Source organism: Grampus griseus (assembly GCF_964374135.1).
Source record: "Grampus griseus genome assembly, chromosome: X".
NCBI classification, from domain to species: Eukaryota; Metazoa; Chordata; class Mammalia; order Artiodactyla; family Delphinidae; genus Grampus; species Grampus griseus.
In genome coordinates, this window is record NC_138999.1 from 7,130,284 (window position 1) to 7,142,888 (window position 12,605).

A 12,605-nucleotide genomic window follows, 5' to 3' on the forward strand; every position below is an offset into this window, starting at 1 on the left:
GGGGGCTGACATGGGGGAGAACCCACCACTCGAGTGGTCAGCTGGATTGTTAACTTGCTGGGGGCTTTCCTGCCCCACAGGGGGTGAGGGAGGTAAAGGAGGGAGTAGACTGTCCCCTGGTCCTGTTCCCAAGCCCGACAGGTTGGTAGCTGCGTTACCTACAGGCTTCTGCACAGCGGGGCTGGTTTTCCCAGCTGAGTTCTGTTTGTAATCAAGTTTAACCTAAGCATGAGACTTTCAAGCAAAATCGGTGTTTTTCGTGATGTCCAGTATTTCCACATGCCTTTTTTTCTAGTTCTTTTTATATGAAAAGGCTGAGGTGGTGTCTACCTTTTATTAAAGCAGAGGAAAACTCGATCCCGTCCCATGGTGCTGTTCTCAGGGTCACCGGCATGGGATTGTCGGTTGTGCCCACTGAGCCACTGGTGAATGCTGTCAGGCAGGGACCAGTCAAGAAATGAGAAATAGAAGGGGGGGAATTTTCTTCTCATTCTCTAGAGCACTGGTTCTCAGCCAGGGGGGTGGCATTGCGGCCCCCAGGAGGACACTGGGCTGTGTCTGCAGACGTTTTGGGCGTCACAGCTGTTGGGCGTGGGGCTTGTTCCTCAGCTCCTGGCATCTGTTGGGCGGAGGCCAGGGGTGCCGCTTAGTATCCTACAGTGCCCAGGACGGCCCCCCAGCAAAGAATTCGCTGGCCCTGCATGTCAGTACCGTCTGATATAGTAGCTACCAGTCGCACGTGGCCATAGCGATATAAGTTAATGAGAATGAAATGAAACCCGTTGCTCAGTTGCGCCCTCTGGGGCTAGTGGCTACCACCCTGGACAGCCCAGATGATGGCTGACTTCATCATCATGGAAAGTTCTGCTAGATCTCCCCGCTGTAGAGTCTTGAACTTTGTTTTTTTTTTTTAACCCTTAAGATAACTTGACAGAGAGGAAACAGTACTGATAGCGTCCTGGGTCTCCGTGCGTGGCATGGCCAAATGCGGCTGCACCTGCGGGCCGGCACTGTTCTGCATCGTTCAGAATGCAGGTGTCACTTAGAGATCCTTTCTGTTGGCAATGTTGTTCAGCCCTGAAAGGGAGGAGAAGCGATGAAGTAGTTTGTGTGGTTGGTGGAGTGTGTTGGTACCGCTGTAGGGAAGGTGACCGGGCCCCTCGGGTCTCGGGAGCTGGTTTGGGCACAGCGAGCTCCACGGCTTTGCGGAGAAACAGGGCCACGTGTTTGCTCAGTGCTCACCACGTCTGTAGACTTCAGGAGGTGGGAAGTGGCTCATACTGTACTGAGTTCGGTGTCCCCGTCCCCAGAGCGGGTGTTACCGGTTAGCGTGGGCCTGAGAGAGTGGCATGCCCTTGGCATACACTGCGAACCTGAGGCCGGCGCTCCACACGAGCGCTGGCCGGCTCCATACCCACCATCAGCCACCAACGGGCAGCGAGCGCAACACAGTGGCCGGGGCCTCGCAAGCTGCCTGGTGTTTGGGCACAGCTCAGAGACTCTCTTCTTGTCTGCACGTGTGCTGACTGATTTCTTGAGCACTACCCGCCCCCCTCATCTCCCTCCGCGTTCATCTGTCCCTCCCTCCAGTTACCTCTGCTGGGGAACCAGCCAGGGTGCAGAGCAGCTCCTGTGTCCCTGAGACACGCCTTCCCGAATTCAGCAGGCAGGTCCAGAGCCCTCCCTCGTGCCAGGCCGCGGAAGGGATGCCGCGAGGCAGAAAGTGCAGCCTTCCCACCCTGTGGGGAATTTCAGAGTCATTCACTCCGAATAAAAATGCCTCAACTCCTGTTGCAAAGCCAGGAAGCTTACTATGAAAAAACTTCTAAAATTTTGAGGGTTTTGCTGGTTTACAACAACATGGAGACAATGCCCAGCAGCACGGGCGAGTGAAAATGAGAGATTTCATTGCGCCCAGCAGTGTTCCCAGGAGATTTCCTGGGGCCGGTTTCTGGGTTTGGGAGCGTGTGTGAGCATGGAGCTGGGGGGCTGCTTCGGGGTCGTTCGGACAGTCTTGCGGTCACCTCGGGCATCTTGTGGTTGGAGAATCTCCTTGTGGGGGTTGTGGTTTATCAGACCCAGGGTGGCATGTGGGCTGAGGGCTCCCTCGGGACTGGGTGTGTGAGCACAGCGGGTTGGACTTCTTGCTGTGGGGGGCTGGGCCCCTGTGGGCGGCCGGCGGCTCACCTGGACGGAGCCCGCGCTCTGGGAGGAGCCGCTGCACGGAGAGGGGGCCAGGCCCGGCACAGCCCGCATCCTCCATCCCTCCTGGTCCGGCTTACCATGAGGAACGGGTGCGGTCTGGCTGCGGTAAGGTCTTGTCCACTGTGTTTTGTCTTCACTTTGAGGTAGAAGTTCATCAGACTTCTTAAATGTGAAAGTCTGCCTAGGTTTCAAGAGGAGAGATCATTTGTGCTTAGAAATGACCAGGAAGAGATGCTTTGTTGGAAAGTATAGGACAACCTGCGGAGGATTTGTTTTTGTTTTTACCTCGTGTCTTCCTTCGCTGGAAATTAAGTTTCCCCACGAATCGGGCCGGGGGAGCTGTAAATACAGGCTGACTTTGAAGTCCCTAACAGGAGTTGAGGGTCTCTACGCATGGAATGCAAGGAATGGAATGAAGAGGGGTTCTTGTTTGTGTGTCCTTGCTTTGATAAGATGCCAGAATTTTCCTTCGGAAGTTCAGCATGTCTCAGCAGTATTATGCACGGAGTGACAGCCTTTTGAAATTTATTCACTAAGAAGGCACGACAGGGACTATATATGACCACCTAGATTAATAAACAAACACCTCTGCTCTCAGTGGTTTCTGCTGGAGGAGAGAAGAAAATAAAGTTATTTCATTGTAGCCTGCGTGCCCCACCCTTAGGAACAAGGAAAGAACCGTAATGTGTTGTGTTATGCCCCTTGTGCACCATAAGATTACGTCCATTCGGATCATAGAAACGGTTTTACGCTGAGTTAGGAACAAGTCGGGGTGTTGGTTGTATGATTTTGGCCTGTCTTTTTGCCTTCCCTCCTGGCTACCAGCAGATGGCTCTCTTTCTCCAATTTGTCCTTCAAGGGTATTTGAAATGGATTTGTGTCCCAGCGGCCCTGGTCCGGGGGATCCCCCGGCACCAGCCGGCTTTCGGGTGGCCCCTGACGCAGCCCCATTGCCTCGACCAGGCCGTTCCTTTCCGTTTTCTCTTCCATGTGGCTGCTCGAGGTGCCTCCCCCGCTTTCACCGACAAACTTTTTTTATTTTATTTTATTTTTTTTTAAAAGGACGCCTGCATGAGTCATTTCCAAGATAGCGCAGGAGCAGCGTGTCCCATGTTCGCTGCTGGATTCTTATCTGTCTGGTATGAAATGCCGTGTGGAGGGCAGCTCGAAGTGTGGGGCAGTGGCAGGCAGGTGGGGTGAGACCCGGGGCGCACGAGGGTCCAAGGACGCTTCCAACCGGGACCAGGACCGGGCGGCGCTCAGCGTCTGCTCAGAACACGGCTGCTTGTTCTAAAGGAGTCCTCCGGCCACCGCGAGGACCACGCAGGCACCCAGCTGTGAGAGACGCTGGCTGACGCACCGGCGCTAATTCTGTGAAACACGCCTGTCTGTTGCAGGGCTCCCTTGCAAAAGAAAATCTCACTGAGCAGGCTTCTTACCGTTGGCTCTGCCATTGACCTAAAAACAAATGAGCATCACACTGCCCTTCTATCTGTCAGTAAGCCCACGGATGTGCCTTCAGGCGTGCAGGTGACCGTTGGAAAACGGAAAGACACCTACACGCCCAGGAGGCTTAGGAGATCAAGGTAGGGGTGGCAGGCACTCCTCAACCTGGTCTCCCCATCCTGGGACGAGTGACCATGAAGGCCTCTCCCCTGGGGCCGCTGCAGGCCTTTGAGTCAGGCTTCCCAGGCTGTAAGGGGATGCGGAAACCAGCCGATTTCTCATCCAATTTCTAATTCTGGTCTGTGCCTGGGCGTACAGCGTGTCTTTAACAGACGGCCCTTCTCTTTGCAGAATCGAGCGGGTGATGGACAACAACACCACGGTGAAGATGGTGCCCATCAAGATCGTGCACTCGGAAAGCCAGCCCGAGAAGGAGAGCCGCCAGGGCCTGGCCCGCGTCCCGGAGCCACCCGTGCTGCCCAGCGGGCTCGAGCGGGACCAGATCAAGACGCTTAGCACGTCCGAGCAGTCCTACTCCCGCTTCTGCCTGTACAGCCGCCAGGGCGCCGAGCCCCAGCCCCCTGGCACCCCGGTGCCCACGGCCAAGGACAGCCGGGCCTCCACGCCCACACTCAGCTACGTGAAGGCCAAAGAGAGGACTGCCGAAGACCTCAAGTCGGAGGAGCTGGCCCGCGAGATCGCGGGCAAGGATAAGTCCCTGGCGGATATCCTGGACCCCAGCGTGAAGATCAAAACCACCATGGACCTTATGGAGGGCATCTTCCCCAAAGACGAGCACCTCTTGGAGGAAGCTCAGCAGCGGAGGAAGCTGCTCCCCAAAATCCCCTCTCCCAGAACCACAGAGGAGAAGTGAGTAGACGCCGCCCTGGTTCTGCCCCCTGGCTGGATGTGGTTTTGCCCGGTGCCTCTTAGGCTTACAAGGGCGAGGGAGTGTATCTCTTTGTCTGTTTTCGTGACTGCTCTTTGGGGACAGATTTCCATAAGTGCTTATGAGCACTCTGGGGCTCTTCTGTCACCCTCCCGAAATTAAAAGCCCATTCTGGGGATGATGACGTCAGGTCCTGGCAAAGATGTGAAAATATACGTTTCCGGAGATGCCCACGGGGCTTCTTCTCATGAGGCGGTGGTTCTCAGCCGGAGGCTGTTGTCTCCCACCACGGGACAGTTGGCAATGTCGCGATACACTTTCGGTTGCCACCACTGGGAGAGGTGCCCTGGCATCTAGTGGGTGGAGACCAGGGATGCTGCTTGCGGCTCTGCACTGCACGGGACGCCCCCCCCCCATCAAAGAATGGTCCGGCCCCAAGTGTCACTAGTACGGAAGTTGAGAAACTTGTCACAAGAGGGGTGAAAGTTGAGACTACTTCTTGGTATATGTGTTTATGAAAGAGGCTTTCTGTTGTTGCTTATTTAACGGAGGGAGTGAACTTGCTGCAATAGGTTTCGTAAAGAGCGCTTTCCAGCCCGTCCTTCAGTCACCTGCCCACAAAGGTGTATCTGCTCACATCTCTCCTGTTTCTGTACATGGTCTCCATAAGCATCGTTGACTGACGGTAGGCGGGAGTACCAGGCAGACAGGAAGTCAGGCCGTAGCAAGAGGCAGCAAATGCGGCTGCTGGTAGAAAGGTGCCCGGTGACCTTGGGCGTGCGGCCACGCCTACGGATAGCGGCAGACCTCTCCCCATGGACCTCGGGCTCCCGGCGGATACCATCTGCACTCTCCTCCCTCCGGGGCGAGCCTTCGAGCACCACCTGGCGGGGTGTTTTAGTTCTGACCTCACAACCTACTCCTTCCCCACTCTTGCTGTCTCATCTCTCTAGCTGGTGCCTTTCCGTTAGCACCACCATTTGCCGGTCACAGCCCAGGCTGTGGGACTTGCGGGCACGTCTGTGTGTACGCTCAGAGCTAACGGGTGTTCTGATGTTCTGTTACCCAGGAAGGAGGAGCTGAGTGTGCCGGCAGCCGTGTCCCTGGCCACCAACTCCACCTACTACAGCACATCGGCCCCCAAGGCGGAGCTGCTGATTAAGATGAAAGACCTGCAGGACCAGCAAGAAGCCGAAGAGGATTCAGGGAGTGACGCCGACCACGACCTGTCGGTGAAGAAGGTAGGGGAGCTGCAATTCCAAACGAGAACGCGCCGGCTGGCTGGCAGGCAGGCCGGCCGGGGGCGGCACCCGGCTCCACCCCGACCCTGGGCCCTGCGCCGAGCGCCGTTGGTGTTGGGCTTCTATGTGGGACGCTGACATTTGGGCCTGTGTATTAAGCCCTTGTGGGTGAGTCTTCTGTTCTAAAATTGGGCCTCTCTGCCAGGGTCTCTTTGCCATCTCTTTGTAATGAGATCCAGTGTCAAATTAGCTAGGTGGCCACCAGTCTCTCTCATTTTAAGGTCAACTGATATGTCTCTTCTACCCCAGTTAAATCCAGAGGGCTTAATTGTATGACCTTCCGCAAGGCACATGTCCTCTTTGACTATCCGTTTCAAATATCTGTGATCATCTGTGATCCGATGATGTTAATTAAATTCAACAGTACATTGTGAAGTGCGTTGTTAACCAAAAAGCATCATCTGTTCAACTCCAAAAACTCACCCAGGCGCTTGGGGATACAGCAGTAGACAAAACAGACTGGAGTCAGTCTTTATTTCCCTGAAGGCACTTGAGTGCTCACAGAGGAGATGGATAGCCAACATAAAAACAAATATAAAAAAACAAACAGGGCCCCATGGGCCCCTGCCCCCCACCTGCTCTTGTAAATACAGTTTTATTGCAACACGGCCACACTCGTTCATTTACATATGGTCTCTGGTAGCTTTCACGCTACACCAGCAGTGTTGAGTAGTTGCAACAGTGGCTGTGTGGTCCCTGAAGTCTAAAATATTTACTGTTTGGCCATGTATAGAAAAAGTTTGCCAACCCTTTATGGAGTAGGTCGGGTGGTCAGAAAACTAAAACAGCGTGAAGGACTAGAGAGAGGTAAAGGAGTATGATTGTAGAGAAGGCTCTGATGAGCGGATGATGAACAGAGACCTGGAGTGATGTGAGCGAATGTCTGGTTGATCTGGGGAGGGTCTGGGGGAGTGGGGTTGGGGCAGCAAGTGCAAAGGCCCTGGGGTGGGAGTTTTGTGACACGTGGGGGAAGCAGCAGTGACCAATAGCTGGAGCTGTGTGGACAAGGAAGGGGGAGGATTAGAGAGGAGGTCAGAGGTGAAATAGCGTGTAACCATGAGGTCACGGTAGGGACAAAATTATTGCTATCAGTGCCGATGTCTTCACTACTGTACGAGCTTCAAATCTTTATGGCATGTCAACGGGCCAGACTTGTGACATCTAGGTGGGATTACCTGGTTTTTTTTTTTAGGAAGGATTTAGCATAAAGGGAGAAAGGAATTGCCCAAGGCAGTCAGTTTCAGAGGATAGCATGTGCTGTTGGTTTAATTCCAGGGGCTTTGAGCATGCGTAGTCAGCACCAGGAGAAAAAGGAGGGAACCAGCATTTGGTGCGTTTTTCCGTACACTTAGCATCTTGGAAGGGGCTTTCATAAAAAATACCAATTTGCTTTGACAAGACCCTTGCAAAGGATAATGTTTAATACCTCCTCGTATTGTTAGTTGTTTAAAAAATGCCATTGATTGGTTTCAAATATGATAGACAAACCCATTCCAGAAGAAATACCCTGACCCTTGTGTAAAAGAAAGTGACTTTCAATTTAGGAAGTGATAGCCTTTTTTTAATTCAAAAAGGAAATGAAAACTAAGAGTTTTGGTCCTGGGATTTTAGAGGCCCTGTGTCTGGCACAGGGTACCATTTGCTTTCTTCTGGTTGTGTTTTCCACGTTCTTAAAAATAATGAATTTAAAAAAACAAAGTGGTGTTATTCTCATACACCTAGAAAAAACATCCAGTTTGGACAGTTTTAATTTCGTCCACACCCTAGATGCAAAGAACTATGTTCTTTACACTGTGCCTTTGTTTCTCATGATGTACTGAATTTGGGAAGCAGCAGCCTTGGTACCGCTCCTTTCATCTGTCTGGGGCCTCTCCCGATTTCTTTGGGGGCACGAGATGCCGGCTTTGGGATTGACATGAGTCACTGTGAGCTTGCCCCCTGCCCATCACCCCACCAGGATTAACTTCCTAAGCCAGCTGACGCTTTTGGTTCAGTAAGCGTATGTCGGGCACTTTCACCCCAAGCAGGAAATGCTTTAAGCGCTAGGTCAGTGCTGTCGCTGACCCAGTAGTCCTGTTCTCCTGGCTGCGCTGCCTCTGCTGCCTTTCCAGTGCCCTCATATCTACGGTGTCACGCGCTTACGAAGTGTGCACGGGACGAGGAGAAGGGAGGGCTGTGCAGGTGCGCTTGGGAGGACTTGATGGCTCGCTTGATAGGAAAAATGCTGCATGGAGACCCTCTTTGGAAGCATCGTCCTGAGACACAGATCACCCGTATCAGGCATACGAAGTGTAGGGTGCCTCCAGCGCTTCAACGGGTCTCCCGAGGTGGTTTGATTTTTTTTTTTTCCCTCCTGCCCAAATAGTCCCTGGGATGGGGCAGTGTCTACCGGACGGTAGCGGTGAGCTCGGAGCAGCTTCTCATGCACACTTGCAGCCTTGCCGGCAGCGGCTGTGGACAGGCGCCTACTGCATGCCAAGCAGCGGGCTGAGCCTCCGGGGATTTCACCCATCTTTATGTTAACCCTGGAGGTCGCGGCAACTGCTCCCTGCTCAGCTCTGGACACCATCCTGGAGGGTTTCACGAGACTGAGCCTTCTCCCTGCCGAGCCCTGCGGACTCCGTCTGGGGCCAGAGTTTGGAAACTGCCCCAGGACGGGGCGGGGGGGGGGGCGGTGGACAGCACGGACCATTTTCATGGGTCTGTTGTACATAAAATAGTGTTACTCACTGTGGAGCAACAGACTGAGTTTAAAAATCCTAATCGGACTTAACATTCCAACTAATTGTTTAATCCTCATTTGGGTGCGGGCAGCAGAGCACTGCCTCCGTTTTCATCACCCCAGCCTCGGGCTAGCACAGGGATGCGTTGGCCTCCTAAACCCCACGTAACCTGCTGTGTCCGTCGACACGAGGTTGGCGGACTCGTGCAGGGCGGGTGGCAGCAGGGTTCCGAAAAGGACAACGGGTGACTTTGCTTCTCGCCGTTGGCCCTTCACCGCTCACCGTGTCAGGGCGGGCCGCCGGTTGGCATCCGCCATGCGTGGGTTTAACAGCAGAAGCACGTCCGTAGTCATGGGAACAGGGTTTTTCTGGGGAAGGCTTCCCTGCTGGACCCCTTCTGAGCGGTCCTTGTAATTTTTCTCAAATGTGATGACCCACGAGACAGATAATCTGCTTTCTCTGCCCCTCAACTTGGACCACATGGTGCCGCTTCACTTCAGGATGGTGACCGATTAAAAGGTCTTTGTACGTGTCATTTTTGCTCTGTAAAAATTAGTCATTTCGAGAGCTGGCAGGAGGGGGGGAATGGGGAGCTCGTATTGAATGCTCGGAGTTTCCGTTTCGGAGGATGGAGAGGATGCGGAGATGGGTGGCGGTGCTAGCCCACAGCACCGTGCACGCCTCAATGCCACGGAACAGCACACGAGAAAAGAGGCGGGACGGTAAACGTTGCAGCATGTATATTTCATGACGTTTAAAGAAGTCATTTATTTACATTTTGGTCAAATGGAGATCAGTACTTTATTATTGTGAAAGACTTGCCTAAGTTCATTGACATCCTTCATTTGTCTTAATTTTTATTGCTCATTCTACATGGAAGACACGTTTTAATCACGGAGTTCAGTACCAGACGTTCACTACCAGACTCAATAACTTGTGTGCATGTAAGTCTTCCAATTGGGAACTGCCAAAGAAGGAAGTGCAGAGACTTCCCTGGCGGTCCAGGGGTGAGGACTCGGCGCTTTCACTGCTGAGGGCCTGGGTGTGATCCCTGGTCGGGGAACTAAGATCCCACAAGCCGCACAGCGCGGCCAGAAAAAAAAGCAAAAAACAAAGAAGGAAGCACAGGGTATCACAGAGGCCCGGAGAATCCTTGCAAAGATACAGGCTGAAACGAGGTTTACCGTGAGTAGCCCCAGGGGTCCCACTCCTGCATAGTCTGATAGGACAGTCACAGGATGAGAATAGGTTTGTTCTGTTCCGTTTCTAAATCAAACGCCAATGATTGAACAGGAAGGCCTTATCCTTCCCCTAGTCTTAAACATCCCCAGTTAGTTATATTTATTTTTGGCTGCGTTGGGTCTTCGTTGCTGCACGCGGGCTTTCTCTAGTTGCGGCGCGCAGGCTTCTCATTGCGGTGGCTTCTTGTTGTGGAGCACGGGCTCTGGGCGCGTGGGCCTCAGTAGTTGCAGCACTTGGGCTTCAGTAGTTGTGGCTCACGGGCTCTAGAGCGCAGGCTCAGTAGTTGTGGCGCACGGGCTTAGTTGCTCCACGGCATGTGGGATCTTCCCGGACCAGGGCTCGAACCCGTGCCCCCTGCATTGGTAGGCGGATTCCCAACCACTGCGCCCCCGGGGAAGTCTCCCTGTTATTTACTGATGCCAAACAAGCTGCCGCCCGGCTGAGCTGAGTGGCCCGCAGATCCGGGATGGGTGAGGGGGTGCCGCAAGGTGGCCCTGACCGTGTCCCCTGCCCTGTGCCCACAGCAGGAGCTCATCGAGAGCATCGGTCGCAAGCTGCAGGTGCTGCGGCAGGCGCGGCAGAGCCTGCGGGAGGACATGCAGGCCAACAGCGCGCTGGGCGACGAGGTGGAGGCCCTGGCCAAGGCCGTCTGCAAGCCCAACGAGTTCGACAAGTTCCGCATGTTCATCGGGGACCTGGACAAGGTGGTGAACCTCCTGCTGTCGCTGTCCGGCCGCCTGGCCCGCGTGGAAAACGCCCTCAACAATCTGGACGACGGCACTGCTCCTGGCGATCGGGTAACTATGGCCAGGGCTGACCTGGAAGGCGCGGCGGGGTGTGGCTTTCCTGTGGGGGGTGGAGCAGACCGCCGGGAAGCCTCGTTCAGCCGCCGCGGCCACCTGTCCGCCTCGTAGCGCAAGACGCCGTTGAACGCCCAGGGCTTGCTCGCTCCGTCCTTGTAGCGGGGGTGGGGGGGTGGGGTGGGGGGGAGGCGGCGCGGCGCGCGTCCGGGAGAGTGGACCTCTTCTCGTATAGTCTCACGACCGCTGCTAGTGTCGGTCTCTTCCTAGTAACCTTTCCCCACCGCAGGTAAGTGGGTAAGTGGAGCTCCCCCACTGCCTGACGAGTCCTCGGCCCCCAGTGACAGTGCCATTTGATGGTGACTTGGTTGCTGGGACTTCACAAGAGGGCCGCAGGGTCTAGAATGAGTCTAAGAGCTGCTCTGCTTTCCTCCTCCCTTCACAGCAGTGCAACTTGGGACATTTCTTAGTGGGTCTGCGTGTCTGCTCTTTGCACACACAAGACACCGTCTACCTTACAGGCTTTACTACTTCGTAGGTCAGGTAGCAGGAGCACATCTAGTTTGCTTCTTTCCACATAATAGGCCTTCAAAATGATCATCTTCATCATTAATAAAGCACCTTAACTTCTCTACAAGGGGAGCAGAAAAGGCACCCCTCCCCCTGGACTCCAGGTGAGAGTGGTTTCAGGTTACACAGAAAGATCTTACAAAGCGCGTGGCTTTGAGCCCGTGATCTTTTGTGCTTAGCCAAGTCGTTAGTGACTATCAATCACGGAACGTATTGCATAAGGGTCGAAAAAGTAACGGGCTTTGGACCCCGATCCCCTTGGACCCCGATCCCCTTGGGTTACGTTCGCATTCCATTTTGCTGCTCTTGCCGTCTTTGCCCAGTTTATCTGAAAGAACTTAGGGAAATAACATGAATGGGAAAGAGAGACTTACTTGTAATCGAAATAGTAAACTCTCAAGGATCGATTAAATGAAAAATAGTAATATCTTTGCAGCTCAGCTCATCCTTATCTCCCCTTGCTTGGGACTGACCAAGCCTTACTTAGAATTGGAGGAAGTAGAAGCAGTCACACACCGGGGACCGTGGTCCTCCTGGGGACCTGGCTGCATAGCTCCTAACTGCATCCCTAGGGGGGCCGTGGGAGGGAGGAGAAGCAGACAGGCGCTCTCCCCCGTGGCTGTGTGTGGCTGATGCAGCGTCACCTTCGTGGACCCAAAGGAGTGCTCAGTCACCACGTCCAGGGGCAGCACAGTGGGCTAGCCTCCCGTGTGGCCGGTGCCAGATGAACATCTCCGGGTCCGGCAGCCAGGGCTTGGGAAAGCTGCGGTTTGCAGAGACAGGCACGCTAACGAGTGAAAAGATGTGGCCTCAGGCTGTAGGCCGCTTCCCCTGTCTTCCCAGGTAGAAAATGAGCACGTGGGCAGATGCAGACACGTGAATCCCTCCCTCCCATCAGCAGCTTCTAGTTGCCAGGGAGCCCAGCTGACCTTAGTGGCCCGAACCGCATTTCTTGCATCAGTTGAGGTCTGTTTCCCTTTTGGTTGGCAAGAATTGGCCTTATACCTTGCCTCTTGCCGTGAAAATACATTGTCTTTGTTTCACAAGCACCTGAAGCTCAAGGTGTCCCCCGGAACAGGTGACCCCGAAAGGTTGTGCAGTCAGGGGCACTTCCCGGAAGCCTCACCCCAGGAGCAGCTTCTGCTGTCAGCCTCCGTTTCATAGCAGCTCACCTTTTCTGAGCTCTTTCTGTGGATCGGCGCTCTGCAGAGCACTCGCGCACCCGGGATGCTCATGCGTGGCCGTGGGTAGAATGTCCAAGCTGCAAGGTGGCCCTGCTGGTGTCAGAAACTCGCACCGAGGACAGGGCGTCCGTGGCTTCTGCCAGCCGGCACTTGCAGACATCTACCGCGTTCACCTGTCCCCCCCCTCAGTTTTCATTAGAGAGGGCAGGGGAAGTAGGGGCGCGCCCTGTGGGCAGACAGCGAGT

At 54.4% G+C, this 12,605-nt stretch overlaps 2 protein-coding genes across 3 annotated transcripts in view; both read left to right on the plus strand.

Moving 5' to 3' along the window:
• The window catches only part of SHROOM2 (shroom family member 2), a gene marked incomplete at its 5' end in the record, with an annotated part of 133,117 nt that overhangs the window by 119,516 nt on the left and 996 nt on the right, over positions 1–12,605 (plus strand). The window contains 3 exons of one of the 2 annotated variants that reach the window (XM_082680593.1): positions 4,003–4,521; positions 5,610–5,781; positions 10,331–10,603. In XM_082680593.1, the coding sequence (XP_082536719.1) occupies positions 4,003–4,521; positions 5,610–5,781; positions 10,331–10,603 (964 nt within the window). The remainder of the gene's footprint in view (positions 1–4,002; positions 4,522–5,609; positions 5,782–10,330; positions 10,604–12,605) is intronic. The other variant, XM_082680594.1, reaches the window with a different exon arrangement.
• The window catches only part of CLCN4 (chloride voltage-gated channel 4), a 456,505-nt gene that overhangs the window by 102,907 nt on the left and 340,993 nt on the right, over positions 1–12,605 (plus strand). The gene's annotated exons all lie outside the window — the stretch shown is intronic.